Source organism: Akebia trifoliata, chromosome 8 (assembly GCF_017979445.1).
Source record: "Akebia trifoliata isolate Shusen 1 chromosome 8, ASM1797944v1, whole genome shotgun sequence".
In the NCBI taxonomy this organism is placed as follows: domain Eukaryota; kingdom Viridiplantae; phylum Streptophyta; class Magnoliopsida; order Ranunculales; family Lardizabalaceae; genus Akebia; species Akebia trifoliata.
Genome location: NC_141382.1, coordinates 46,033,297 through 46,060,012, shown reverse-complemented (window position 1 = coordinate 46,060,012; position 26,716 = coordinate 46,033,297). Strand labels below are relative to the sequence as shown.

The following is a 26,716-nucleotide window of genomic DNA, read 5'->3' as shown; positions in this document are numbered from 1 at the left end:
TAATATATAACATATATTATTTCGAATCAGATAGTATCAGATTCGAAATGTTAAAATCCGAATCCGTATCCAATAAGGATTTGAATATATAAAACTATCCGAATTCGAATCTGATATCCAAAAATTTTGGATAATATCCGATTTTTCGAATTCAAATCGGATTCGAATTTTCGCCTATCCATTGACACCCCTAATCCAAACGGGCTCAAAATCAATAAACGAGACAAGACCTACCTTACCGGATACTTTGTATTGGGCTCGTGGAATACAATGAAACCGTATTAATCAATTTGTAAATTCAACCATTCTGATTCATTGAATTTTGTCGTTGCAAATACTGAAGATACAATTTTTTTTTTGAGAAATTCAATTATGTCTCTTCATCTTCATTAATGTATGAATTATATCTAGAAATTTTCAGTAAAACTCCTATAAATTTTTAACATTACATACGTACTTGTTACCTCATGCTTGAATTATATATGTGCACGAGGAATCGGGTTCATTCTAGAGTGATGAATTGCAAACTATAATTTTTCATGCAAATTGAGATTCTGATTTTAGATTAAAAATAACTTAACTGTATAACCAAATAAGATTTACAAATTAAAAATTAATTTTTAGAATCCAATTTTTATTATCCATGATCAAAACCAAATGTCCTGAGGATCGATGTAGAAGAACAGATATGAATCGTCATAACGGAAAGAATGGTACCTTCAATAGTACTTAGGTGCAAACTCGATGTATTCAAAATAAAATCCATTAAACATTAATTAAATAAATCTAATTTTTAAGAAATTTGGTTAAATTAGAAATATATTATTTTGAAAATGATGGGATCTACTTTATAAAGGAATTATTTTTTAACTTGGGTAAAGAAAATTTATTAGAAACCATTTTTTAAATTAAGAAACATAGATTCATCATTTGGGATTGCTTTCTTTAATAGAGAAAGAGAAGTTTAAAACCTTACCATCCTAAAGTAGAGTATTCTTCGTTAGGAAGATGGCCTTCTTTCCAAATACACAATGAAAAATGCTTAAATCAATGGCTAGAAATTACCAATCAAACTTGATTTTTGTGACAGTCGTAACATGGGCTAGACATTAACTTTTAAAATAGAAAGAAATCGGGGTCATTTACACTCTGTTTGGATTGAGAGAAATAGGAAAAATGAGAAGAGAAGGAATCATTTTTCTCTCCATTTCTCTTGTTTGGTGTGTATGATGTGTGGGTATTGCATGTGTCCCAGGACTAGTCGTTGGACAAGAACATGGTCTATATACTAGACAAAGTCTAGATACAGGCCCGATTCATTGTCTACAAGGATACCTGGATATCCAAAAAGAAAAAGACATAGACAAATGTATCATGGAGACGTCTATGATGATGAAGGTTAGTGTGGGTGCATGTCTTCACCATTGTAGAATGTACGGTGAGAAAATTACATGAGGAGATGGGAAAATTATTTTTTCAAGGGATGGGGTAATAAAGTTTTTTTTCCCCCTTAACAAATTTATAAAATTGCATTGGATGAAAAAATAAGCAATTATACACCTAAAAAATCTCATTTTTTAGGGGAAAAAAACAAACATGTGAATTCTGAACAACAACAAAACCTTAGTCGAAAGATTAGGGATCGACCGGCTGAACAAATCTTATACTTCCATTCTATTTTTCTTGAGTCAAGTCATTTGTCATCAAAAGTGAGTCTGTACATACTTTTTTTTTATATTGATAAATGATTCATGAGCCTATACCATGGTTCGTGGTACGGTTCGCTCTCAATTTATGTTATTCAGTGAATTCGAAGAATTAGCTTTTTATTTTTATTTTTTACTTACCCCTCCACATGTTGATAATATTTTAGACAACCTCATAAAATCTTAAACTGATAGTATGTCCCTTTAACCTTGTTCTTTATTAAAAGTTGATAGAAAATATCAAATATCCTCGTCTTCAACTTAAAAACAATAAAAACTTAGATTTTTTTTTTTCTTCCTCAAATCTCTTATCTTCAAACTCTTTTTTACTCTACTCATCACTTTAACATTCAAATACCCTCACCTATGTCTATCCCTACCAACTGGGTTGATTCTTGAGTGGTGAACCACGAATCTTGAATCAAAATTTGAACCGAGCAAACCCATGAATCAAGTAACATGGGTCTATACATACATACCAATCAAATTTGATTTTTGTTTAAGTCATATCATAGGCTAGACATCAATTTTTAAAATAGATAGAAATTAAGGTCATTTACACTCTGTTTGGAGTGAGAGAAATGGAGAAAGAATCTCTTTTCTTTCCATTTCTTTTGTTTGGAAAGTTGAGTGAAGAGAGAAGAGAAAGTTGATGGAGAGAAAAATGCCAATTTTTGTTCTTCCCCAAATATAAGAGAAAGGTACTGTCTACTCTTCTTTTATCTCCATTTCTCTTAATCCAATCAGAGTGTTACTCTATGACCGAGTCCAAGTCAAGAAAGTGTGATATGAGGTACAATCTTGAGGTCACTTAGCATTATTCTTAATGAAATTCAAATCCCAACTTATTGAACCAATACCAAATAATCAATTAAAGAATAAATGAAGCAATATACTTTTATTCTCAATTGATATATATCTCTTGACAAAATAACTTAAGTGGAAAATAAGATCAACTAATACACTAAAATAATTATTTCTAGGAACTAGAACATAACTTCTTGTACTATTGAGTTACATGATGGAGCATCCCTTGGTATTTTTATCGCTAAAGAAATTTAGTGCTTCATCGATAGGATGAGGCTCTGGAAACATCTGAACACCTCCAGTATATGGATTATAGTATTGATGATCACCATAAACAGGTGGTGGTTCATAATTTGGTATTTGAGGCCCCGGAAAACTTCCCCCCGAAGGAGGTAGTTCCTCATCACTAAAAACTTCTTCTTCGTTTTCATCATCATCATTGTAATTTGAGTAGTCATCATCCTCATAATCATCATCATATTGTACATTTTTATTTATGTATGTCTTTGTCGTCGAAGTATTAACTTCTTTTCTTGCTATTTTCTTCTTATCTGAATAAAAGGAATTAACAATAATTAATGAGAAAATTGTTCTAATGAGGGGGTTGAGGTTTTAGATGATTATTGAAAAGGGTAATTTTTACTAACAAGTAACAATCCAAGATTACTCTTTGACCTTGGTCAATTATGAAAGACTAGTAGAAATTAGAAAAATACCTTTATCTTCAACCTTATGTGTAAAAAAAAACTTGATTTCAGTCTCTCAAAGAAAAGCAAAGTCAAGGGGTATGTCATCACTTTGAATATCTAGGGGTATCTCAAATGTATACCAAAACCCAAAGGTGGTGCATCAAAATTATTCTAAAAAAAATGAGTTTTGACTCTAAAAGAATGAATAAAATAAAAATCGTCCTTCTCCTTGCCCTTGACCTTGGCCATGGCTGTGGTCTTGGCCTTGGGTTTGGCTCTGGAATGATTGCTACTCATCTTGTCTTCTTGACTCTCTCTGGCTTTGAGGCAACCACTATTAAGAAATATAAGAGCGAGTCCACATTATATTTTGAGAGGGTTGAGGTTTTGGAAGGAAAATTCTTGTTTTGGAATCTTAAGATTTAACAATAAAAATCGGATTTAAAAGGTAAGCACTCTTTTTTTAATTTTTTGGATTTCTTCTTTAAATGCCTTGTATTTTTTCTTATTTCATGCCTTAAAATAGTTCTAGATTTCCTATTGTGTATCAAAAAATGTGTATCTTATACTTTGACCAACTAAGAAAAAACCAAAAAAAAATAAAATATGTAAAATAACGAATGAATTTTTTTTTTGCTTTTTTAACTAAAGAGGGATTATAATTAGGTAGGGTTGATGATGAACCACATCCGAATTAGGGGTGTCAATGGTTACCCATTTACCCAAAATCAAACCGGAATCAAAACCAAAAACCCTGATTCCAATTCCCTTTTTATTGGAATAGATTAAAACTGGGTCTAATATGGAATCAAACCGATAGAAGCTAGAACCATTAGATTGTATCTGATGGGAACCGTGGATACTCAGAACCGATTTATTTTATCATTTATTTTTTACATTATACATGATTGAAGGTTATCCCTTATTTTAAAATTAACATATGTAATATAAAGCTCTTTAAATTTCATATAAATTAAATATTTGAACTTAAAATGAGTCATTTCTTTTTACATTTCGTACTTGTAAAAGAGATAACTTTTAATTTTTGAAAACAAAAGTCATTAAATTATCTTTTTAACGGAACAAATTAATATTAAGTTGATACTTTACAAATAATATGTTATTTTTTAGAAGGAATATTTTTTATAATGATTTTGAAATAATTTTTCTCATTCGATTCTTGAAAACCAAAATCGATGGATACTCGTGATTTTTGACGGTTTCGGTTCTGGTTTCAGTTTCGATTCCACTTATTTTAAAATTGGAAACGGAACCGATAAGAATCGAAATCAATAAAATATAGTGATTATGGTTCTAATATTCATAAGAATCGAACTAGAACCGACCCATTGACACCCGGCCCCTAATCCGAACATTTTGGATGAATCACAACTATTGGATAAGAGACTTCATGATGCAACTATAGCAAGAGAATTTTTCTATACTTATTAAATAGAACTTACTACTTATTTGTAATTTTGATTGTAGGACCCACATCGATATTATTTGGATGTTCTAATAATGTCCATTGAGCCATTATTACCAACATGATAATGTCACTAAAAGTGCTCAATTCTACTATTAATCATAGTTTTTTTTTTCCAGACATTTCACCTCGAAATACGAAATTGTATTGATAACTTGGTATGACAACTCAGAAGTTTGATCGAGTCAACTTGAAAATGTACCAAGTTGGGTCAGAAACTAGACTCATATCACATATGAATAGTAGTTTTTTTAGACAGTGAAAACTAAGCATTTTTACTTATTTTACAATATTAAATATTATTTTAAATAGTTTTAAATTGATAAATATTTATTTGACTTATCCAAGTTAACTCGTGAGTTTTAGACGTGACTCAACTCAATAGATATTTGAGGAGAGTCGAGTTTTCAACTTTTAAAACTTGATTTTCTTTGAACAACCACTAGACAAACTAAACAGCCATTTTTTACGTAAATCAAGCTCAGGATATAATCTGAAAGTACACTGACAAATTAAGCACGAAGTATACAAACGAAAATCGAGATGACCACCTAAGACCAAGCATATCAAAGATAAGTTCAAAAAATATTTGAATTTAGTTGACAGACACTACAAGTTAAAGATATTTCTCTCCACACTTAAGAACTTGCAACACTTAAATATCAAGTCCAATCCTACTAACATGATAGGTTTCGTGTCTAAAACACTCAAGCAAACCTAAAAGTAGTATGATTCATAGAAGAACACCTGGATCAATAGCATAACAACACGTGTCCAGAGAACTCCACTTCAAGTTGGAAGTGAATTGGGACTCGACTAAAGGCATAAGTTGAAGATCAAGGGCAGAAGTCGAAGCCATTAGTCTAGGAGGTCAATCATGGCGTCGAAAAATGCGTAAAAAGGAGAACCTCAGGTTATTGACTGAAGTAAACGACAATCCTTTGCTCGATGTGTGGAAGGCCAAAAGGTTTTCGAGAAAGTTTGGAGGCAACAAATACAAGACCTTAGGAATAAGAATTCAAAAACGAAAATCTTCCCAAGACAGCCTGAAATCAAACTTGACCACTTTCTCACCCATGACAGATCGAAAAGACATCAGAGGAGCAAAATGAAGTCAAAGTTTGACCACCTAAAAAAGGAGATCAGAAAATCAAGACCGAGCTCATCATCCGAAAACTACACATCTCAAGGAGTGAAAAACCTAATAATCTAACACTCTTTTTTCAAATGCCCCCCATACACTCCCTGACCAAGTAGTTACAAAACCATAAATCTTATTCTTGTGTATTCCAAAGCAAATGATCTACAATTCTGTGATGGGAGCATACAAGGGTCGTTGAAAAAAAGAGTGTCAAATTATCATGACTCAAATAAAAATAGTGATTAATAAACCAATCAAAAAATCAACGAATTTTTTAAACATCTGACTATTGTTTGTACTATATATGTTTGCTTGATTTTTTCAACCTATTCTCCGTTGATATTTCCATATATTTTTCAAAAGAATTACCTGAATTAACCCTACCACCCCAACTAATTGTTGAATCCAAACTTGGTTACAATAGTCTACACATTGAGGCAAGTCCCAATGTGTACTTCAACCCCAAGGGTTCCCATCGAGAAGGATTTCATGGTGTCACTATTGAAGAGAAGGATGCAATGGTGTCGTTGAGAAAGTTAGTGTGGGTGCATGTCTTCACCATTGTGGAATGTTCCGTGAGAAAATTACATGCGGAGATGGGAAATTTATTTTTCCAAGGGATGGGGTCGGAAAGTTTTTTTTTTCCTTAACAGAAGGATAAAATTGCATTGGATGAAAAAAAACGTAATCATACACCTAAAAATCACATTTTTTAGGGGTAAAAAACAAACATGAGAATGTTGAACAACAAAACCTTATCCAAAAGATTTTGGGTCGGCTAAACATATCTTATACTTTCATTCTACTTTGTTCAGAGTCAAGTCATTTGTCATCAAAGGTAGTCTATACATACTTTTTTTTTTATCGATAAACGATTCATGAGTCTATACAAAATGGGTTTTTCTAAATTGTGTTATTTGGCAAATTCAACAAAATGGGTTTTTCTAAAAAAAAATTACTTACCCCTCCATACGTTGATAATATTTGAGACAACCCTCTAAAATCTTAAAACTAATAGTATGTCCCTTTGACTCTGGTCTTTATTAAAAGATTGATGAAAAATACCAAATATCTTCATCTTCAACCTACAAACAGTAGAAACTTAGATTTTTTTTTTTCTTCCTCAAATCTGCTATCTTCAAGCTCTTTTTCACTCTACTCACTACTTGAACCTTCAAATACCCTCACCTTTGTCTACCCCTACGAATTGGGTTCATTCTCGAGTGACAAACCACAAATCACGAACCCGAATTCAAACTGAGCGAACCCATGAATCAGGAAACATAGGTCTATACATACTTTCATATATGTTCCTCCATACAAATCCAAAATCCAGATTACTATTTTTATTGGTTCCCTACTAATTTTAATCATGATGTTTGATGGGAGGCCCATGCATCAAAATTCAACTCCATATCATATTGAAGATCCAATTTTTTATTCTCCATGAATGTGTGAGCCTTTTTGGATAGATTTTGTTTTCTCAAAGAAAGTATAGCAATGGACAAAAAGGGAAAACTTTAATTTTATTCCTCCAAAGGTAAGAGATTGGTTAGTTTCAAAACCTCCATTGCTCCATCTACTGTAAGAATCTCGGTTCATGAAGTATGTCATATTCAACAACTTTCCTAGTAACCAAGTACACTTTCACGATCGAGCACTACACATAATTGAGTGTTATAAAACAGAAAAAAGGACAAAAGTTAATTAGTTTTAGGTAGCCCTCCAGTTTTTGATAAAAATTAGAGATACCCCCTTGTGATATACCTCTTGACTACCGTCTTCAATGAATAGATTAATGTACATGACCAAAATGCCCTTTGCTTCAACTTTCTTGCCAAAAGTACTTCATTTATCTATTCACAAAAGACATTATTTTCAGCCTCTCCAACCTATACATAGCTTTAAAACTAGAAAATGCAGATGGACTCGGATGCCCATCGAGTCAAAACAAGTCGACAATTCGTGAATTGAAACAAATCATATTAAATTTATAAATATCTAAGAAACCATACTTCATTGAGTCATGATAATATGACACCCCCTTCTGACAAACACCCCCATATGCCCCCCATCACAGAATGGTAGATCGTTTGCCTCAGGATAGATAGAACCATAAACTTTTTCTTGTGTATCCCAAGGCAAACAATCTACAGTTCTGTGATGGGGGTGTTTGTCAAAGGAGAGCATCATATTATCACGGTTCTCTTCATTTTTTTTTTTTTAGATTGTTCTCCACAAAAATATTATATAAAACTAAATAACTCGATCGAGTTTCTGACTTGTTTATATGAATTTACCAAGTTTGACACTGAGTTTTAGGGTTGAGTCACCTAAAAATCCAATTAATTCGAGTAGATTCGATGAGTTTCAAACCCATGCACCAAACATTGGAAAAAAAATATTCCCTTTGACAAGAAAGTGGGTCTTTGAAGAAAATCAAGGGCTTCTTTGGCAAGAGGTTGAAGATGAGGGCATTTTGGCCATTTTTGTTAGTATCTCAAGATGTGATCAAAGAGTAAGACAGTTTGAGAACCTGAGCACCTCTAACTTCAACCAAAAGTGCGAGGGTACCTCACAAATTACCCAAAAGATAGCCAAAGTGGGGTCTATGAAGATTTGCTACTAGGGTTAATTACTTGTTCATTTGCTAACAAACCCTACTGCAACTTCCAAGCTTAGAGATCTAAGTAAGATAGAATTAGATAAGATTTCATGGAAGCCAACTCAACTTCCTTTTCTTTCCTAGAGCAAGATCAACCAACCATGAATACAACTTCGATAAGCACCGTAATCATGTCTTCTTGGCTTGATTTTGATGACTTTCACACATGATTATGAGCTACCCTACCAAGATACCTAATAATGAACATCTTCTACAATTCTTGGAATCTGATTTCAATGCCGACCCAGTTTACGATTCATCCTCTTTTGACTTTTGGGAAGATTGTAGACCAGTACTAGTTATCATCATCAACCAACAGTTACACAATCAGTAGTGGGTCCACCATTGATAGAAGAAAAAGATATCATCAATGGCTTTATTACAGATGATGATGATGATGATGGTGATCCATTTATGTTTGTTAACATGGATTCATCAACATCAGAGATTGATAAAGATAGATTGTTGATGAAAGAAAATGTGGTTGAGATTTCTTTAACAGCTCGTAAGGAGGAAGAAGAAGAGTTTAATATTAATGATGAAGAATCGAAAGAAGAACAGTTTAGTTGTAAGAACTTGGTATCAGAGAGAAACAGAAGGAAGAGAATAAGTCAACAGTTGCTTGCTCTTCGAGCTCTTGTTCTCAACATAACTAAGGTATTATTTTAATTTCTTGCAATTTTCATGCACGTAAACTCTTGAATTTTTCGGATTTGCTGTTACTACATGATGTTGTTAAGCTGTTAAATGAGAAGCAAACAGACAAGATTCCTCCAAACTAACAGAAAACATGTTGCCTCCCACCACTTTTTTTCTCTCTAATTTTTTACAAACCGAGTCTTAAGTTAGATTTCATGTGTTTTTGAAGGAAACATGGCTGTTTGTTTTTCATTACTGCTGCACAGGTGATGGGTCAGATGATGCCATCTTGATATTTGTGGATTATATACATGGCCTACAACCTTGGATTTTCCAAACACATGTGAAAAAAAGCCCAAATTTGACGACCTTGGCCGTCAAATTTCATAAAATTCGACGGACTAAGAGGTCAAATTGGCATCGAATTTTTCATTGTCAAATTTATTTTTTTTCAATGGGTCAAATTAATGAAAGATAGGAGAAATTCAACAACTCTAAGCCGTCAAATCTGGGAATATCAAGAATTTCGATGGTCCTAGACCGTCAAAATTCAGTTTCTAAAATTTGTGAGCCTTCGCCCGTTAATTTTTTCTATCGAATTTTCCAGTTTTCACATAGTGAAAGATGCATTTTAAAAAGCGTTTAGAATTTAGTTTTAATCTAAAAAGAATGGATGGGTTCAAGCCTCTTATTGACCACCCGCAAGGATTTATCCCTAATTACTTGGTATGTGTAGCTTGTATGGGTATTGCATGTACTGATTTGGTCGAGATACGATATTCTAAGAGGTTAGTTGTCTCGTCCCTGCTAGTTAGGCCTACAGGTCTCGAAACCCGTCTTAAAAAATTAAAAGGATTTTGTAAATGAAAAATCACATGACCATAATTTATTTTTTCAGAAAATGTTATTGCAAAGCAGTTAATGTTTTATTTTTTAATCCGAAGAGAGGGTTTTGTCGTCATTATACAATGGCACTTTCGTAAATATTTTTTATATATAGATATTGTGATATTTATAAAATAAAATAAAAAAACGTCATGGATAATTAGAATAAAATCCATGTTTTTTGGATAAAAATTTTGAAAATGCCGGAATGACACAAACGGAGAAACAAAGGTGACAAAAATGATGTGGTGGCATGCACATAACCATAGATGCTTTTTACTCATATCTCGTGGAAAAGTATCTATGGTAATGTGTACACTATATCATTTTGTCACCTTTGTGTCTCCATTTGTGTCACCCCAGCCTAAATCTAAAAAATTTTGAAAGACAAAATTAGCATTAAATGTTTTATGATATTTATGAAATTACCACTAGTATAATAAAATCCTTGTTTTTTTTTTTTTTTTTTTTTTTTAACTAAAAGACAAAATAAAATTCTTTCTAAGAGGTATTTTTTAGAAACTTAATTGGTGAAGAATTCTAACCTTCTCATGAAGCCTTGTACATTGACGTTCCCCATAAATCTATACAATACATGTCGATACATTTAAATTTAAGAAGAAAAAAAAAATTGAAAAATAGTAAGCTTAATTGATTTTTCTACATATTCTTCGATTATTTGTTGGAATTGAATGCTTGCAGAGGGACAAGAGATCAATTATAATTGATGCCCTTAATCATCTTAGGAGCATCCATGAAGAAATTCATCGAATTGAGAAAGACCTATCAAATAATTTGCAAATAAAAGAGACAAGTAGAGTGATGCAGCCCCTTCCCACAATTTCATCAATCAATCCAAGGAAAAAATCACATATTCTTGAGGTAAGTTTACCGTTAATTATAAAATCTAATATACAAATCTTTATGTATGAATGATGAGATTCCTTTGATACATATGTTCTAAAGGATCGATTTTCCAAGGAATCCCTCGAGAATTGCTTCTCATTTCAGCCTTCTTTTGCCAGTAGTGGGTTCCTAGGGATCAGTATATATTCTCCCATATCAACCGTTCATTAGATGAAGAGCTTCAGACATCATTTGAGGCTCCTCCATGGACCAATGCGTTGTAACAACGGACACTATTCTTTTTTAATAAAGATTTTCTGATGCCCCGATAGATTTTTCCTTGAGATACACAATTGTACATACTTAAGGAGAATACGTTTGTGTATCCTGAGAAAATAAATCTATGGTTCTAACACATGCCACGTCAGGGAGCGTATGGCAGAGGGGGCGTCAGAAAGTCACAACTCTTCTTTTTTTGCTTTTTTGCTTATCATGGGTATCCCCACCCTTCCGAACTGATTCCACGGTCATGCACACCACACTCTCGAAAAATCCTACATGCAACCTAGATGAGTCGAGGGTCAATTAGACCTGGAGGGTGGCCCCAAGGAATTCATTGCTTCGTGGGATTTCAAACGCTTTACCTACCTTCTTGAGGGACTTATCAAGGCTTGGTTTGCCACTAAGCCAACCCCTTAGGGTGTATAATGGCCACGATTCTTAGAGGTCAACACAGATTCATTTTTCAAGGGAAAACCCTAGGAGTACTTTCCTATGAGACCAAACATTTGATGCTCTTATGTCCAAAAATTTATAATATAAAAAAGAGTCATGCTGGAGTGACTTCAATGGGGGACACCTTAACGTGATGGTGCACGCATGTCCGTAGATGCCTATCATCTATGGCCATGTGCTCACCACCATGTCAAAGTGTCTCCCGTGTGTCCCCCACCGAGATCACTCCAGCACTGATCATAAAAAAATATTATATACTTAAATATAAATTGGAGTGTCAATAACATCCAAGTGAAAATTATGTGTGACTGTAATGAAGATGGATACAGATAGACTTGAAGAAAAAATATTTGTGATGAAAATAAGCGGTAAGGGTGGGCCCAGCATCGTAGGAGATGTAGTGAGAGTGACAGAGTCTCTAGGGTTCGAACTTCGAAATCGGATTCAACTCTGTTGAAACCATCTACCCTCACCCTTTACGTGCAACAGCTTTCATTAAGGTACCTCTTTATTCATTTTCTATTTATTTTATTTTAAATTTTGAAAAAAAAAATTATAAAAAAATTGGCCACCAAGTAAGGACTGCTAAGTAAAGCTTTGAATTCAACCTAATTGAAAGGGTTGTCAATGGATCGGATCCGGAATCAATCTAGGACCAATCCGACAAGGATCCAATTTGATTTGATATGCAAAGTATATATTAAGTCAAACAGTCAAACTTTCTGAAAAAGGAAAAATAAATATTGCTAAAATTTAAAATATATTATCAATTAATATTTATTTATTTGTTTCCGAAATTATTTTGCAAAATAGGGCAATAAAATATGATTTAGTATATGTTCAAATTTTAAATAATAAAAAATTCTTAAGAAATGGGAGGGCTTTGCAGGTGAAGATGACAGAAGAAAAGCTAAAGGAACAAGTTAGGAAGATGGCTCTCCAGTCGGGCATGCACATGTAGGATTTGTAAACATCACATGATGAAAATCCACAATTTTTTGTGTGTGAGTTTTAGATAGGTACGTTTATGTTTGTTATACCATGTTTTTAAATTGATGATCACGTAACCCCGGCCCACACCTTACATGAGACACTAATATAAAAGGATGAGTGATAATCTAACTCACTTTTCTTAAATTTGAAAAACAATTCCGTTGCTTAGTAAGATTTTCTCTTACCAAGAGTACTTAAGCTCAAACGGATTGTCAAATGCAATCCAACACCACATCCCTCTAGATTTCATGAAAAAACTCGTATCGAGAAACAAAAAAATTAATAATAATTTCTTTTAGACTTGATCCAAGGTTATGAAATTGGATGGCTACCAAACTTTCATGGAACTCTCAAATTTTAAATTAAAATCCAACGATGAAAATTAACATTTTTTTTTATTTTTTTTATTTTTTCAAAGTTCTGAGAATTTTGTCCTCTACATCCCTGTGGTATTGGATCACATTTTTGGAAGCCACAAGGTGAGTTCATTGACCCGTGAGAGTTAAATCAATTTTGGTCAGGTTAGTCGGACTCTTTCAATTTTTAGCCACAACGCCTTGATTTTCTACCCAAAACCAATCATCTTGAATCTTAAGATTATATTTTCTACAGTCTACACACCTCATGAACAAGCCAATATTTTTCTGAAAACTGAAGTTGGGGTCCTTTCATGTCTTTATGACAGCAAAGAATTTGTTTTCAAAGAAAAAAAAATTCTTCAATTAGGAAAATGAATTCTAATGTTTACACATAGGAAAGCGTTAAAAAGGGAGTTTGTTTTCAGTTTTGGGGATGGAGGTAATCGTTAGAGAATAACTTTATCAGGGAGAAAGCATTTTCCTCCTTAGGGGAGAACTCGTTTTAGGTGGAAAATGTAGCAATCATACACCTAAAACTCGCATTTTCCAAGGAAATTTGCTTCTACCTAAATAAAGGATCTTCAACAATGATCCATTGAATGCCATCTCCTTGGCAGAAATATAGTAAATAAGAGATCAAAAAAAGAAAGAAAAAAATCAAGGGAAACACAGCTTTGAAGAAGTTTAATTATTAAACCGTTGCACCAAATATCGAATCATAGATCATGAGTCCTTTAATAAAATGGAGAGAATGCAAGCAGCAACCTCTCTATTTCTGGTAAAACTAACATTAGATTTAAACCAAAAAGTTGATTCAACCTAACACGGTAAATCATCAACCCAAAACATATAGATGGGAGTGATGGTCACATAAGATATTTTTTACAGACACTGCAGGATACTTTTAAGTTGTAATCTTGTTATTTTATTTTGCACTATAAATTATTTCATTAACTCCTAACAATTTGTTTATCCTGTGCAAATAATCCGTAAATAGTTTTTTTTTTTTTTTTTTTTAAACAAGTTTTATCCAAAAAAGACTTTGCAACAATTGAAGTTTATATAACTATCATACAAAAAGAAAAGATACTTAGTCTTAGAAAATCCGAAAGCAAAAAATAATAATAATAATAATAAAGCATGTTACCAAGAAGTGAATAGGATACCAGCCCACATCTGTCACTAATTTTTTTGGGGGAAAAAAAGAGTTGTGAAGCTGTATCAGAATAGCATATTTGGGCATCTTAGTGCACACCGATGGACTATTTTTAAAATCACTTTTTACCTTCAAAATCTGGAACTTTTGAGGCCCACACATTTTCTCCATTATGAAGCTGTGTTCCACATGAGCTTATTCAGTTGACCAGAAACTATTCATATAGATTTGTTATCTGCATTTGAAGTGGATGTAATATCATTCTCTGAGAAAAGTAAATATTGTCAAGTGGAATATATGAAAATTGAACAATAAAATTATAAATTAGAATTTTCATCAATTAAATTAGACATAACTCACAGGACATCTACCAGATGAAAGCTCCATATGGGAAACCATCAAAAATTCGGATCTGAAACACTAGATTACTGTATTCAGATCCGGAAGGGCTTGAGTACCTAAGTTAAAACTGATCCATGAGAACAATCAACACGTTGATAATAGAAAATTTGTAAAACAACAAACAAAAAACTCAAAATCCTTAACTACATAAAAGACAAGCACTGTCAAACAACCACCATATAGCACAACAAAAAAATGTACAAACTATTAATAGAAAAATGCAAGAATACTCTTCACGCCATTCATGTTACATGGAACTATAGAACAGACTGCCGCAGCTTACTTGTGCCAGCTATATACGTAACAGCAGCCGCGCTTTGAGTAGACCAATCCTTTTAACATCACCAAATGTTTGTTGTCACTTGAGAGGTTCAGTCTGTAAGCTGCAATGCAAGGATGGGACTAAAAACTAACTAGCAGTCCTTTCACAGCCAGTAAACATGTCCAGGGACTTCTCCTCCCGATCTTTTGCTAAAGAAATAAAATGACAATTCAGTAATCCACCAAAAAGTAAATTCTATAATGAAAATGCCTCATAGCAGTTGACATGGCATATTGAAAGCCTCCAAAATCTAGAGATGTGTGTTCAAATAAATTTGAATGCTTTATGGGGTTGAATAGTGGGTGGTTAAGAAGCATCAGGTCAAGAAATTGAGCATGGAAGAGATAAGGATGTTGAGATGGTTTGAGTAGAAAGAATAGGAAAGATAAACTTAGAAATGAGCACATTCCAGAAAATGGACGAGTAACTCCAATAGGCAATAAACTAAAATAAAGTCGACCGAAATGGTTTGGGCATGTCTAACGAAGATTGTTTGCAGCCTCAATAGAAAAAATATTCAAGTTGAAGGTTCTAAAGCGAGAGGAGAAACCAAAAGAATGTGGATGGAGAAATGTTCAACAACAAAACACTTGACTTTGGACAGAATGGAATGGAGAGGATTGGTTTACCCGACCCCAAATCTTTGGGATAAGCTTTGTTGTTGAAAGTACACCACATTTTTAAATCAGATAAGCACATTATACCGATTATTTGGCCGAAGAATTGCGTTGTAATGAAGCAATCCAGCTGCTTGAAGGACCGATTTTTCTGTCCACTCCATGACCGAGTTTTGCACCTTCAGCTGGCACCACAGCTTTTGTAGCATCTCTCTTAGAGGTACCAGTCAAAGACACTGAAGTAGATGGCATATACACTCTCTCAGGAAATCCGCTTACAGTCTGTAAAAGTCAAAATCAAACACTTATAAACTATATGAACAAAAGAAAAGCCAAGCTATAGTGTGAAACCACAGGGAAAGAAAATGCTTTGGTGAGAGACAGTTTTGTAAATATAAAGATTGTTTTTAAAATTAAACATCCAGATTCAATTAGCCTAAATATACTGCTGAGTATCATAACCACAACAGGAACTCAAAAGGCTTGTTTAATCAAAATGCTAGACCAAGCTGCCCACAAAATACTTCAAGTTCAAGCAACAGAGTCTCACTAGTATCCACAGACATAAATAGCAGTAAAATAACATTGAATTTCTTTTCATAGAGAAACTAAAAAGACCAAAGAAAATTTATTTCAGATGTCACATCATATATAACTTACAGTTTGGTCAACAAGATTTTCAGCACCCAAATTCTTGTTTTCTCCTGATTTAATTTGCATGCGAACAACTGGACGAGCAAACTTACTTGATCCTATACGCTCTCTAACCTCAACTGTGTAAGAAGCATTTCCTCCCCAAGTTTAAGTATTGAACCAGCATCATATGGTTACTGCTGAAATTGTAACTCAAATCGAAGAATAACATATTGTACAATTTTTTACCTTGACGTCTGTCCACATCCATTGGCATTGCACGAGTAGTGGTCCTTCCAGAAACCGGCTGTAAACTCAGATAGTGTCTATTGTTAGAGCACATAAACAAGCCAAGTGATACTATTTGTATTCCAATATAGGCAGCTATGTGACCATTTTAAACAAGTTAAAAAAGCAATGAATGCAGTTGTAATAAAATAGTAATAAAACTAAGTCTGACAGAAGCATGCCACTCAGGGTTGACATTGGACTCTAATTATATGCATAGAAGCTCTAGCAGCAAAGCTATTGAGAAAAGCTACGTAACAAGGGCACTCCACAATCTAGGTATTTGCAGTTTCTGATACCATTACGTATTTACATGTTTGACAAATGTTAAAACGTATGAATAAAACTGTTCGGATTATAAACCTATTAAGTTTGTGGAGATAAGTGTAACACTTCACATCAATGGAAATAAACTAAGACAGCTGTCCATTCATTTTACAAGATCCAATGGCCTCTGTAGTGTTGTAAAAAATACTTTTAAAAATACTTGCCCCCTGCCCCCCCAATCAATATATAGTTGTTCCCAAAAAAGCCAAGTAATGAGAATACTAACAGATAGTCGAGGCTGAGGTTTTGTATTTTGTGCTTGCTGGTATTTTAGGATGGTCCAATCAAATATGTAATCAGATGTGTACCCTGTCATACATGAAGAAAAGAAAGAATGTTAGGCCCAAACATGCAATGAAGTAAAAACACAAACAATTAGGTATTGTTTTCATAAGCATAAGCACACAGAACTAGAATGACAATCAATTCACACCACAGGTAATTATCACTATGCAACAAAGATTATCAGTGCCACAGGTAATTATCTCGTGGGTGGATTACTCCCAATTTTTGTCCCCTATGTTTGAGTGATGGATAATCAGTGGATCATACTCTCATTCATTTTTCTTTCTCTCAAGGTATTTGGACTTCATTTCTTTCCTTATTCCGAATGAATTGAGTTTTTCCCAATAACTTCCTTTCTTTGCTAGGGTGTGAAAAAACAAAGAAAATGAGCACTTGGTCTATATGGAAATACTAGGGTTGATGTTCCTCTAGACCAAGCTAAACAAGGAATTCATTAGGGTTTTCTTCGAAGATTTTGTGTTTAGATGGGAAAGTTCATGTAGCTCTTAGCATTAGTTTTGTTTCCTGCTTATTGTTTTCCTTTGGCTTTTGTTTGTGCTTCGCTAGTGTTTTGTTTTGTCCTTATTTTGTCCTTTTCTGTTTTGGGGATTATCTCAGCCTTCATTGTACTTTTTCTCTTATTTATAAAATCTTTATAATTATCCAAAAAAAAAGTTTATCAGTGCCACGACAGAGAGAAGTGGATTTGTGCAAAAAAGATTAAGGAAAATTCTGAAAATATATCAAACATACCATATCTATAAAATTGTCAACTTCCCCTTATTTTTACTTTGCTTGATAAATAAATGAAAAAAATAAAAAGAAGCAAGAGATAATCAGGCCCTTTAGATACTACATGGATCTGCAACAAAATATGGTTTTAAAGCTTCACATAGACGAACTGGATTGGTAAAAACAATGGCATTAGTTACTAATACGACTCACAAGTTCGTTTACAACCAAAATTTCCAGTTTTGACCTTTACTTGGATTCAAAATCCACCCACCCAGTTGTCATGATGTATATTCATATTTGTGTATAACAAAAAAAACTCAAAACCCATCCATTTGGACGAAATCCAATTGATGCAAGTATTTCCAATCAATCCCTCTCAAAGAGGAACAATTTGAGTGGAAGGTCCGCATTTTTTCAGAACAGATCTGTTTTTATGTTATTCCATTCTGTACAATTCTTGAGAAACAATTTAGCATTTTTATAATGAAGAAAACAACAGAACCTATTAATATATTGTCTACATATGTAAAGGAAAATAATGCTTTTATACAAATAATTGAACGCGTATGGACCTAGCAATATGAAAGTAGCCCATACCTTCACGTGTAAACAAGTCATGGAACAGGCGCTTCAAGAATCCATAATCAGGCCGTTGATCGAATATCAAAGAGTGGCAGTAATGGAAGTACGATGCAAACTCTACCGGTTGAGACTTGCACAAAACCTTTTGAAAACAAGCTGTCATTTGATAGATACTCAAACACTAATCATAAAAATATCAGACTACAGACAAATCAGGAATACATATCCCTGGTAGACCCATACCTCAATTGGAGTTGATACCTTCTTTTCACGTATTTTATCATACTTTTGCTTCTTTGTGGCACCTTTTAAACCCTGCCATGGAAGGCTAGATGCAGAACAGTATGGATTAGTCAAACAGGTAAAGTACCCATCTACGACCTAAAACTAGTAACCAGTCTCAATACCCATCTACGACCTATGTTATTGGAAAGCTAAAAGACCCTTCTTCAAATACCCATAAAAACTGGGGTGCAAGGAGCTGATTCAACAAAATATTCCAGTAGGTATTTAAAAAAAAATGAAGCAAAGACATACCTTCCTCTCAAAAAATACAAAAGAAGGTAGCCAAGAGACTCCAAATCATCCCGTCGGCTTTGCTCTAAGATAAAAAGACCAGACTGAGTAAAGTAGTAGTGCTTAATTTTTGTATCTAAAGAAAATGACAAACTTCTTTTAATTAGCAAACCACTCCTTACATACCAATGCCCAGATGAGTATTGCAACTTGCATAACGTGCAGTCCCAGTTAAGTTTTTGTTCTCCCTATACAAGATTAAGGGGAAAAGAAACTGTTCAGTAAATCTAAGTATGCATTATTTGAATTTAAAATGCACCAAATCAAGTTGATGACCATATTTTAATTTTAAGCTAAGGTGGTTGTCCCTCGCATTATTTTTCTATTAGGACCCCTTATTCCCTTAACACTCCTTCCTTTGATACCTCTTTACATTTTTAACAATCTTTAAAATATATACCATAACAAAATTGTCACTGCACACTAAGAAAGTAAAGAAAAGAGCTTTTAACAATTGAAAAAGAATACAAATAAATAGTGTTTCTTGTCGCTTGAGAGATTATCAAAGCAATAGTGAAATAAATTCAATAAGTAAATACATGAGGAGAAACATTATATAGAAAATCAAGGGACAGTTATTAGCTTCCTTGACAGCAGACCAACAAAATCACATAACTATAATTCAACTTTATGGCAAGTTGGAATTATAGCTTAATACCTGTAAGGAATATGACGATTGGTCGTAGAGTCCCGGTATCTTTTTGCAAGCCCAAAATCAATGACGTAGACCTGAAGAATATACATTTAAGAGAACGATAGACAACATGAACAAAGGAGAAAAAAGAATGAATATCCATGCAGCTCAAATATTAAGGAAAAAGCCGAAAGACAAATATATTACCTGGTTCACTTTCCTGCCAAGTCCCATAAGGAAATTATCTGGTTTAATGTCCCTATGCAGAAATCCTTTAGAGTGTAGGTATTCTATCCTCGTAATCTGCAATAACAGAACAATCATTACCTATGAATTATTCCAGGTGTTAAAAGATGGAACTATCAATTTAAAAGACAAAATTTTACATCAATGGATATGCAACTATTCAAGTAACCATACAAATCAATAATCACTCACTTATCGATAGAAAGTTCCCTATTTTTATATAAAAATAAAAGCCTTTTAATTAGGAAACACAAGAATAATTCTGATTGCAACACAAGAGGTAAAAGATTCTATCAATATAATACAAGTAATAGAATCCATTTTGGTAGCAAAAGATACATGTTTTGAAATTTTCACAAGTAGGGAAGCCAAAATCTCTTAGTTTTTTTGCTTCCTCCTATAACATAAAACAGTAGAAAAGATACTCCACCAAAAATAGGGACAAAAAAAATAAATGTAGAGAAAGATAGAAGACGTGGATGCTTACTATATGTAATCAAGGAATACAGGTTACCCATATTAAGGGGTGTACTCAGGAACCCTTAGATGTGTGTGTGCCTATACATGTACATGTGTGTGGATGTATATATGCATACATGTGTGTGTCCGATGTAAATTTCATTTACCATTTGATCAGCCAACATTAAGACGGTCTTCAGTGAGAACTTCCTTCCACAGTAGACAAACAGGTCTTCGAGACTCGGTCCTAACAAGTCAAGAACAAGGATGTTGTCCTCACCATCTACCCCACACCATTTAGTGCCAGCAATACCACCTTAATGGATTACAAGGTTAATAACAAAAATGATTAGCAATGATAGTAGCAAGAAAATAGAAGATATAATTCAATATGATATAATACATACTTCCACCCTGAAGTATACTATATAGCTTGGCTTCATAAAGAAGTTGTGGATGTTTTGTCTTGCCGTTCTCCTGTAAAAAAACAAAGCCATCTAAGTTTATATATATATTATCGACCCTAAAACAGGTTTTCCTTGAAAAAAAAATGAAACAGAAAAAAAATCCCATAAAAATGTTTCTGAATTTTTATTTTTATTTTTATTATAAATATATTTCCCAACTAGCTAAGCAGTCTTGTTAATCTCCCCTTCATAAATAATCCTGGAACTCAATTAGGCAAAAAATTGATTTAAAACCTAATTTAAAAAGTCACGGTTTCACAGATGAAACATGTACAATTACAGTACATGATTAAACATGTTACGATCATAAACATCTCCCCATAGTAATTAGAACAAATGTGCCATGCTTTGTTACACGAGCAATCATAATAGTTCCAAGTTTGCTACCCTAAAAAATGTATTTTTTAAGATCTTTGATGAAAGAAAACATTTCATCGCTACAAATGAAAATCAATTACAGCTCACGATCTATCAATTTCGACTCAAAACGATATGGAGAAATGAAATTTGAGAACAATAAAACAAGATCGAAAAGCTTCTGAGAAATTAATTGATACTTACGATTTTCACCGCAACGATTTCATGAGTATCGATATGAGTCGCTGTAACAAGATTAGAAAATTCGATAAAAATCAGAATCAATTAAACAAAACTTGAACCAAAACACAATAATCAGAAAACCAAGAATCGAAAAAAACAAAAAGTAAAAAAGGAATTAAAGCTGACCTAGATAGATTTCTCCAAAGGATCCACTACCGATCTTTCGACCTAACTTGTACTTGTGCCCAACGATCCTCTCCATGCCCTAGATCTCTCCTTCTCCTCCTCGATTGATCAAATTTTCAGATAATAAGAAACAAGAATTACAGTAACTTTCTCAATTTTAAAGAAACTCGAAAAGGAAGAATAGAGATTAGAGAAGAGAATATGCTTATATTTTTCTTTTCTGGAGTTTTTATTTTTTGTTTTTTATCTGAAGAAACTGAAACGGGTGAGCGACTTCAACGATTGGAGCTTCTTAGGGGTAATCCTGTAATTTTAGTTATTTTCGGCGGGGTTAGTCCAACACTATCTTGACCTCAAGCTTATCTTGTAGACCAAATAATGAAACTGACCTAAATACCCTCTTCTTCGACTTCTTTGTAAAAAAAAAAAAAACCTTTGATTTTTAACTTCAAGCTCTATGATAAATTATTTTTTAACTTTTTCTTTAATCCATCATTTTCAACCTTACTTTAACCTTCTATCCAAAATTCAATCCTCTTTTACTTCTTCAAAATTTAGGTTTTTTTTTTAATAAGTGTAAAATTTTCATGGAGGAAAACCATAATAAAACAAGACAAAGATATAAGGAGGTTGAGGTAGCCCTCAAACAAGAGAGAGAAAAAGATAAAACAAAAAAAACATTAAAAAATGAAAAACGAACAGGAACTACATGTCACACAAATGCTCCCATCTGAAAATAAAATCCTAAAAAGGTAACTCCCTTGAAATCCCTATTGAGATTTGACCGAAATCTCCAAAAACACAGTTAAGGACAAACTCTCCTTACTCTGAAAAATCATGTTGTTCTTTTTCTTCCAAAGACCCTGAATCACGACGAAAGGAAGAATCGTCCAAAGGTGTCTTCTTCTAAAGACAAAGGTATTGAAGATCCACCATTCCAAGATGGAAGAGAAAGAATACAATAAAACTCAATCTACTTGGAATTTGGACAAGGAGGACATCCAAATATTTTAAGAAAACAGACAATGGATTAAGATATGATTCATCAATTCCTCATTAATCAAACACAAATAACATAAATTTGGAGTAATCCACCATCGGGAGATTAAATCGTTTAAGGTGAGGATTATTTCTAATGAAACGAGCCACACAAAAAGAAACCTTGGACAGAACAAGATTAGACAAAATAATGGAAGTCGGGAAAAAAGTTCCAAAAGGCGAAAGGAAACAATTGTAGAAAGAACAAATCAAAAAAGCTCTTGTCCTTAGCCTAGAATCATTCCCTCTTATCTTGATCATTCACCTTGGGATGAAAAGAATTCAAAAAGAGTAAGAAAAGATGTAACATCTATTATCTCCCAATCATTAAAGTTCCTCTTGAATCTCAGATCCAATGAAATAGTATTTTTGTTTCTAATCAAACAATCCTTCACTAAACAATATTTTTTTCAAAGAGCAAATGTATAAAAAAAGGATATTGGGATGACAAAGACGAGTCAATACACCATATGTCATCCAAGAATCTAACCATATCCCTAACCCCACTCTAAGCTAGGTCCACCTCTCAAATTGGTCGACCCCCTCAAGAATCCCCTTCCATACACTACAACCATAAGTGCCCTTGGCATTGCCACTATCCCAACCAATTTTTTTCTCCTCATACTTAACTTGAACTACCGTCCTCCACAAATTACCCCCTCTCATCTCCAAACCTCCAAAGTCACTTACCCAAAAAAATGTTAGTAGTTAACCTTGGGCCTCTAATTCCCAAACCTTCATTTCTCTTAGGAATGCACACCAACTTCCAATTCATAAGATGATACTTCCTACTATCGTTTTTATCATTCCACAAGAAATTTTGCACGAGTCTTTTTAAACAAACTTTCACTAACTTGGGAAAGGAGAAAAAAGAAAGAAAATAAATGGGAATACTAGATAAAGTACTTTTGATTAACATAACTTTACCTCCTTTAGAGAAATATCTAGCCTTCCATAAGCTTAACCTCTTTTTCAATCTCTCGATAACCTCATCCTAAATCCTTTTGTTGTTGTAAGGAGTCCCTCGTGGTAAACTCAAGTATGACGAAGGAAGAATATCATCACTACACCCCTAATGTGGTCGCCATTACCAGAAGATTTGACATATCACCCACCCCAAATATCTTAATTTTTTGTAGTTAATATGCAAACCGAAAATAACCTCAAAACAACATAATAACACACGTGAACCCTCACCTGCTCCCTTGAATGATCAAAAAATACTAAGGTGTCACTTGCAAATATGATATGATTGACATGATATGAGATTATCAAATGCGGATTACCCAATCTTTGGTGGATTAACCTTTGCTTTGGAATTTAGGATTGAAGATAAATATCTTCTTTTGTTAAAATGGGCTTACCTTCAACCCCTAAAAAATATGAATTGAAAAATGGGTTTTTCAAAGGTATATTTAGTTTCCAAATACTAGCTACCAGGTTGCCTCATGTTGAAGGGTATTATGAAAATTTACCCAACCTAAACCCAATCCATTTAATAATCATGTCAAAACCTTATATTTGAATCCAACCCATTTATCAGGTAAAAAAAGGCCCATGCAACTTGTCTCATAAAGATGTTGGGTTGTATTGTATAATCATATTCTGACTGACATGCATAACTTGTGAACATGACCCGACACAATTATAACATAGTAAACATATCTATAAATTTCTAAGTAGGTTCGGGTTGGGTTGTACGTGGATCAACATGATTGTAACCTACGCAAATGAATTATATACAGGTTGAGCTGTACGTGAGTTAGCACTGCACAGTACTAACATGATAATTAAACAAGGTCAAAGGGGTTGATGTTCCCAATCCGGACACAACCCATTTAATAATTGGGTTAAATTGACATGAATAGGCTCAACATAAACATGCTAATTCTGTGTCATTTTCGAGTTGTATTTGTAGGTTATATTAACTATGAATTACCAAAGGTTAAAGTAAATTGAATCTTACGCTATGTTTGGATTGAGAGAAATTGAGAGAAGAGAAGAGAAAATAAATGAGTTTCTCTCAATTTCTCTTGTTTTAGATTTTATCTTAAATCCAAATCCGATTTTTAACGAATTTGGGTTCTTCAAGCATATCCGAATTAAAATAGGGGTTGATGTCCCTTGACCCGAGTTGGATACTGGTCGGACATGAACCCATCCTTATATCCGCCTATATCCGAATGATATATTATTTTGTACGTGGTATGTTATATTTTTATATTTTTTTTTGTCTATCATTCATCAATAAATGAGTGTTAGGTGTAATGGTCAAAGTTTATTTTCAAAAGGGAAGAGGTCTTAAGTTCAAATCACGTTTAAGCAATATTTTTTAATCTGACCAACTCGAATTAATTAATTCGGTTGGATCAGATATGGATATGGGTTTAATGAAAGTAATAAAAAAATCGAATATGGTTTGAACTAGTAGTATCCGAATTAAAACTTTGGATATGGATATGGGTAGACACATATCCGACCCGACCTGACCCGTTTAAGCCCTACTTCTTTGGATTGTTAAGTGGGGAGAGAAGAGAAAAGAATTGGAGAGAAGAGGAGAGAAAAAAAAGTTAAGTTTTCTTTCTATCCAAAAGTGAAGAGAAATGGAGAGAAACACTTTTAAAATATTTTATAATTCCGACTCTACCCCTAGATCACTTTTAAGATATTTTAAAATTTCAAAGTTGTCATAAGTTCTCTCCAGTCAATCCAAACATAGTGGAAAGAAATTGTGTTTCTCTTCTCTTAATGAGTTTCTCTTCTCTCTATTTCTCTCAATCCAAATATAACCTTAAGGTCGAAGATGAGGGTAAAAACTTTATCCGAGTGGTTGAAGATAACCAATTTTGAAAACAAAAAATCTAAGGTTTTTGGTCAAAGATGGAAGAAAATTGAATTTTAAGGTTGAAAACTAGAGTAAAAAAAAATTGTACCAAATAGGTTGTAAATGATTGGCTTTGGGAACATATATATATTATATATATAGGGAAATGTTCAGCAACAAACATTTTGGCAAAACATTTTTCAAAACATGGCTTAGCCCCAGTTTACAAGTTGAAAAATCGTGGACCGTCCGTTTTTTGTAAATCATTTTTGATGGGGTTAGAAGTTTTGGAATGGGCTGATTTTTGATGATGATGATCTCCTCACCGTAGAGATCATCCTCACCAAAAATCAGCCCATTCCAAAGCCTCTAACCCATGTTTTGAAAATTGTTTTGCTAAAATGTTTGCCAAAATGTTTGTTGCTGAACGGGACCCATATATATATATGAGATTGTCATTTTGGGAGCAAAAATCAACGTTTTTTGGACACAGGTTTAAAATGAGGGCATGTAAGTCATTTATATTCATCTATAGAGAAGACCAAAGTCAAGATGGTGTCATTAATTTGAAAACCAACTAACAAGAGGGGCGTCTCAAACATTCTCCAAACATGGATGGACCAAAACCAATCTAGATTGGTTTAGTGGTGTGATTCACGTGATGTGGAGTAGTAAAATGAAAGGCCGCCTTGGAACCATTCAAAACCTCTCAGCTCATGTCATCTCATAGCAAGTGAAAGTTGTTGAATATTGGGAGCGAAATATTAATCAATTTGTGAATCCAATCATTCTGATTCTGAAATTTTCACCAAACAGTAAAGGCACAATATTTGTTTTTATTCTAAAAAATTCAGACGTGCATTCTTCTCCGTCTATAAATATATAAAAGAAGGGAAGCGTTCGAAGACCCTAAAAAGAATCAAACATTGTGCCAAACATTTTTCAAAATAGAGATAGGAAGTTTTGGAATGGGCTGATTTTTTGTGATGATGACTTCTATGGTGAAGAGATTATCCTCAACAAAAATCAGCTTATTTCGAAAATTCTAACCTTAGTTTACAAGTTGAGGAATTGTGGACCGTTGATTTTTGTAAACCAATGGAATGGGCTGATTTTTGGTGAGTATGATCTTCTCATCATAGAGATCATCCTCAATAAAAATCAGCTAATTCCAAAACTTTTAACCCACACATTGAAAAAATGTTTGGCTCTCTTTAGGGCCTTCAAATGCCATCCATAAAAGAAATACAATCTATACTTGTTTGCGGTTTAACTTTTATAATTCTTTAACATTATAGACAAACAATCTTAGGGGGATAAGTTTTTTTGTTTGTTGATACAGTGCCATTCCCGTAGACAATAGGCCTTGATACCGTATTTGGACATGTGCCCAATCCATAGACCATAGGGCCTCATTCGATAGACTAGGCATTGGTTCAAATCACATT

The 26,716-nt window shown here is 33.5% G+C and overlaps 1 protein-coding gene across 1 annotated transcript; it reads right to left on the bottom strand.

The window, feature by feature from the left end:
• Positions 1-14,146: 14,146 nt before the first annotated feature.
• On the bottom strand, positions 14,147-21,648 carry LOC147397192 (casein kinase 1-like protein 3). The gene is made up of 16 exons (XM_086452709.1): positions 21,407-21,648; positions 21,242-21,282; positions 20,621-20,690; positions 20,381-20,529; positions 19,716-19,811; positions 19,533-19,603; positions 19,001-19,062; positions 18,836-18,899; positions 18,542-18,626; positions 18,314-18,440; positions 16,923-17,005; positions 16,331-16,388; positions 16,109-16,221; positions 15,536-15,730; positions 14,793-14,980; positions 14,147-14,565 (listed from the first exon to the last, which is right to left on the bottom strand). Exons 1-14 carry the CDS (start codon positions 21,480-21,482, stop codon positions 15,539-15,541), a joined length of 1,287 nt encoding a protein of 428 aa, XP_086308835.1. The 5' UTR covers positions 21,483-21,648; the 3' UTR covers positions 14,147-14,565; positions 14,793-14,980; positions 15,536-15,538.
• Positions 21,649-26,716: the final 5,068 nt, after the last annotated feature.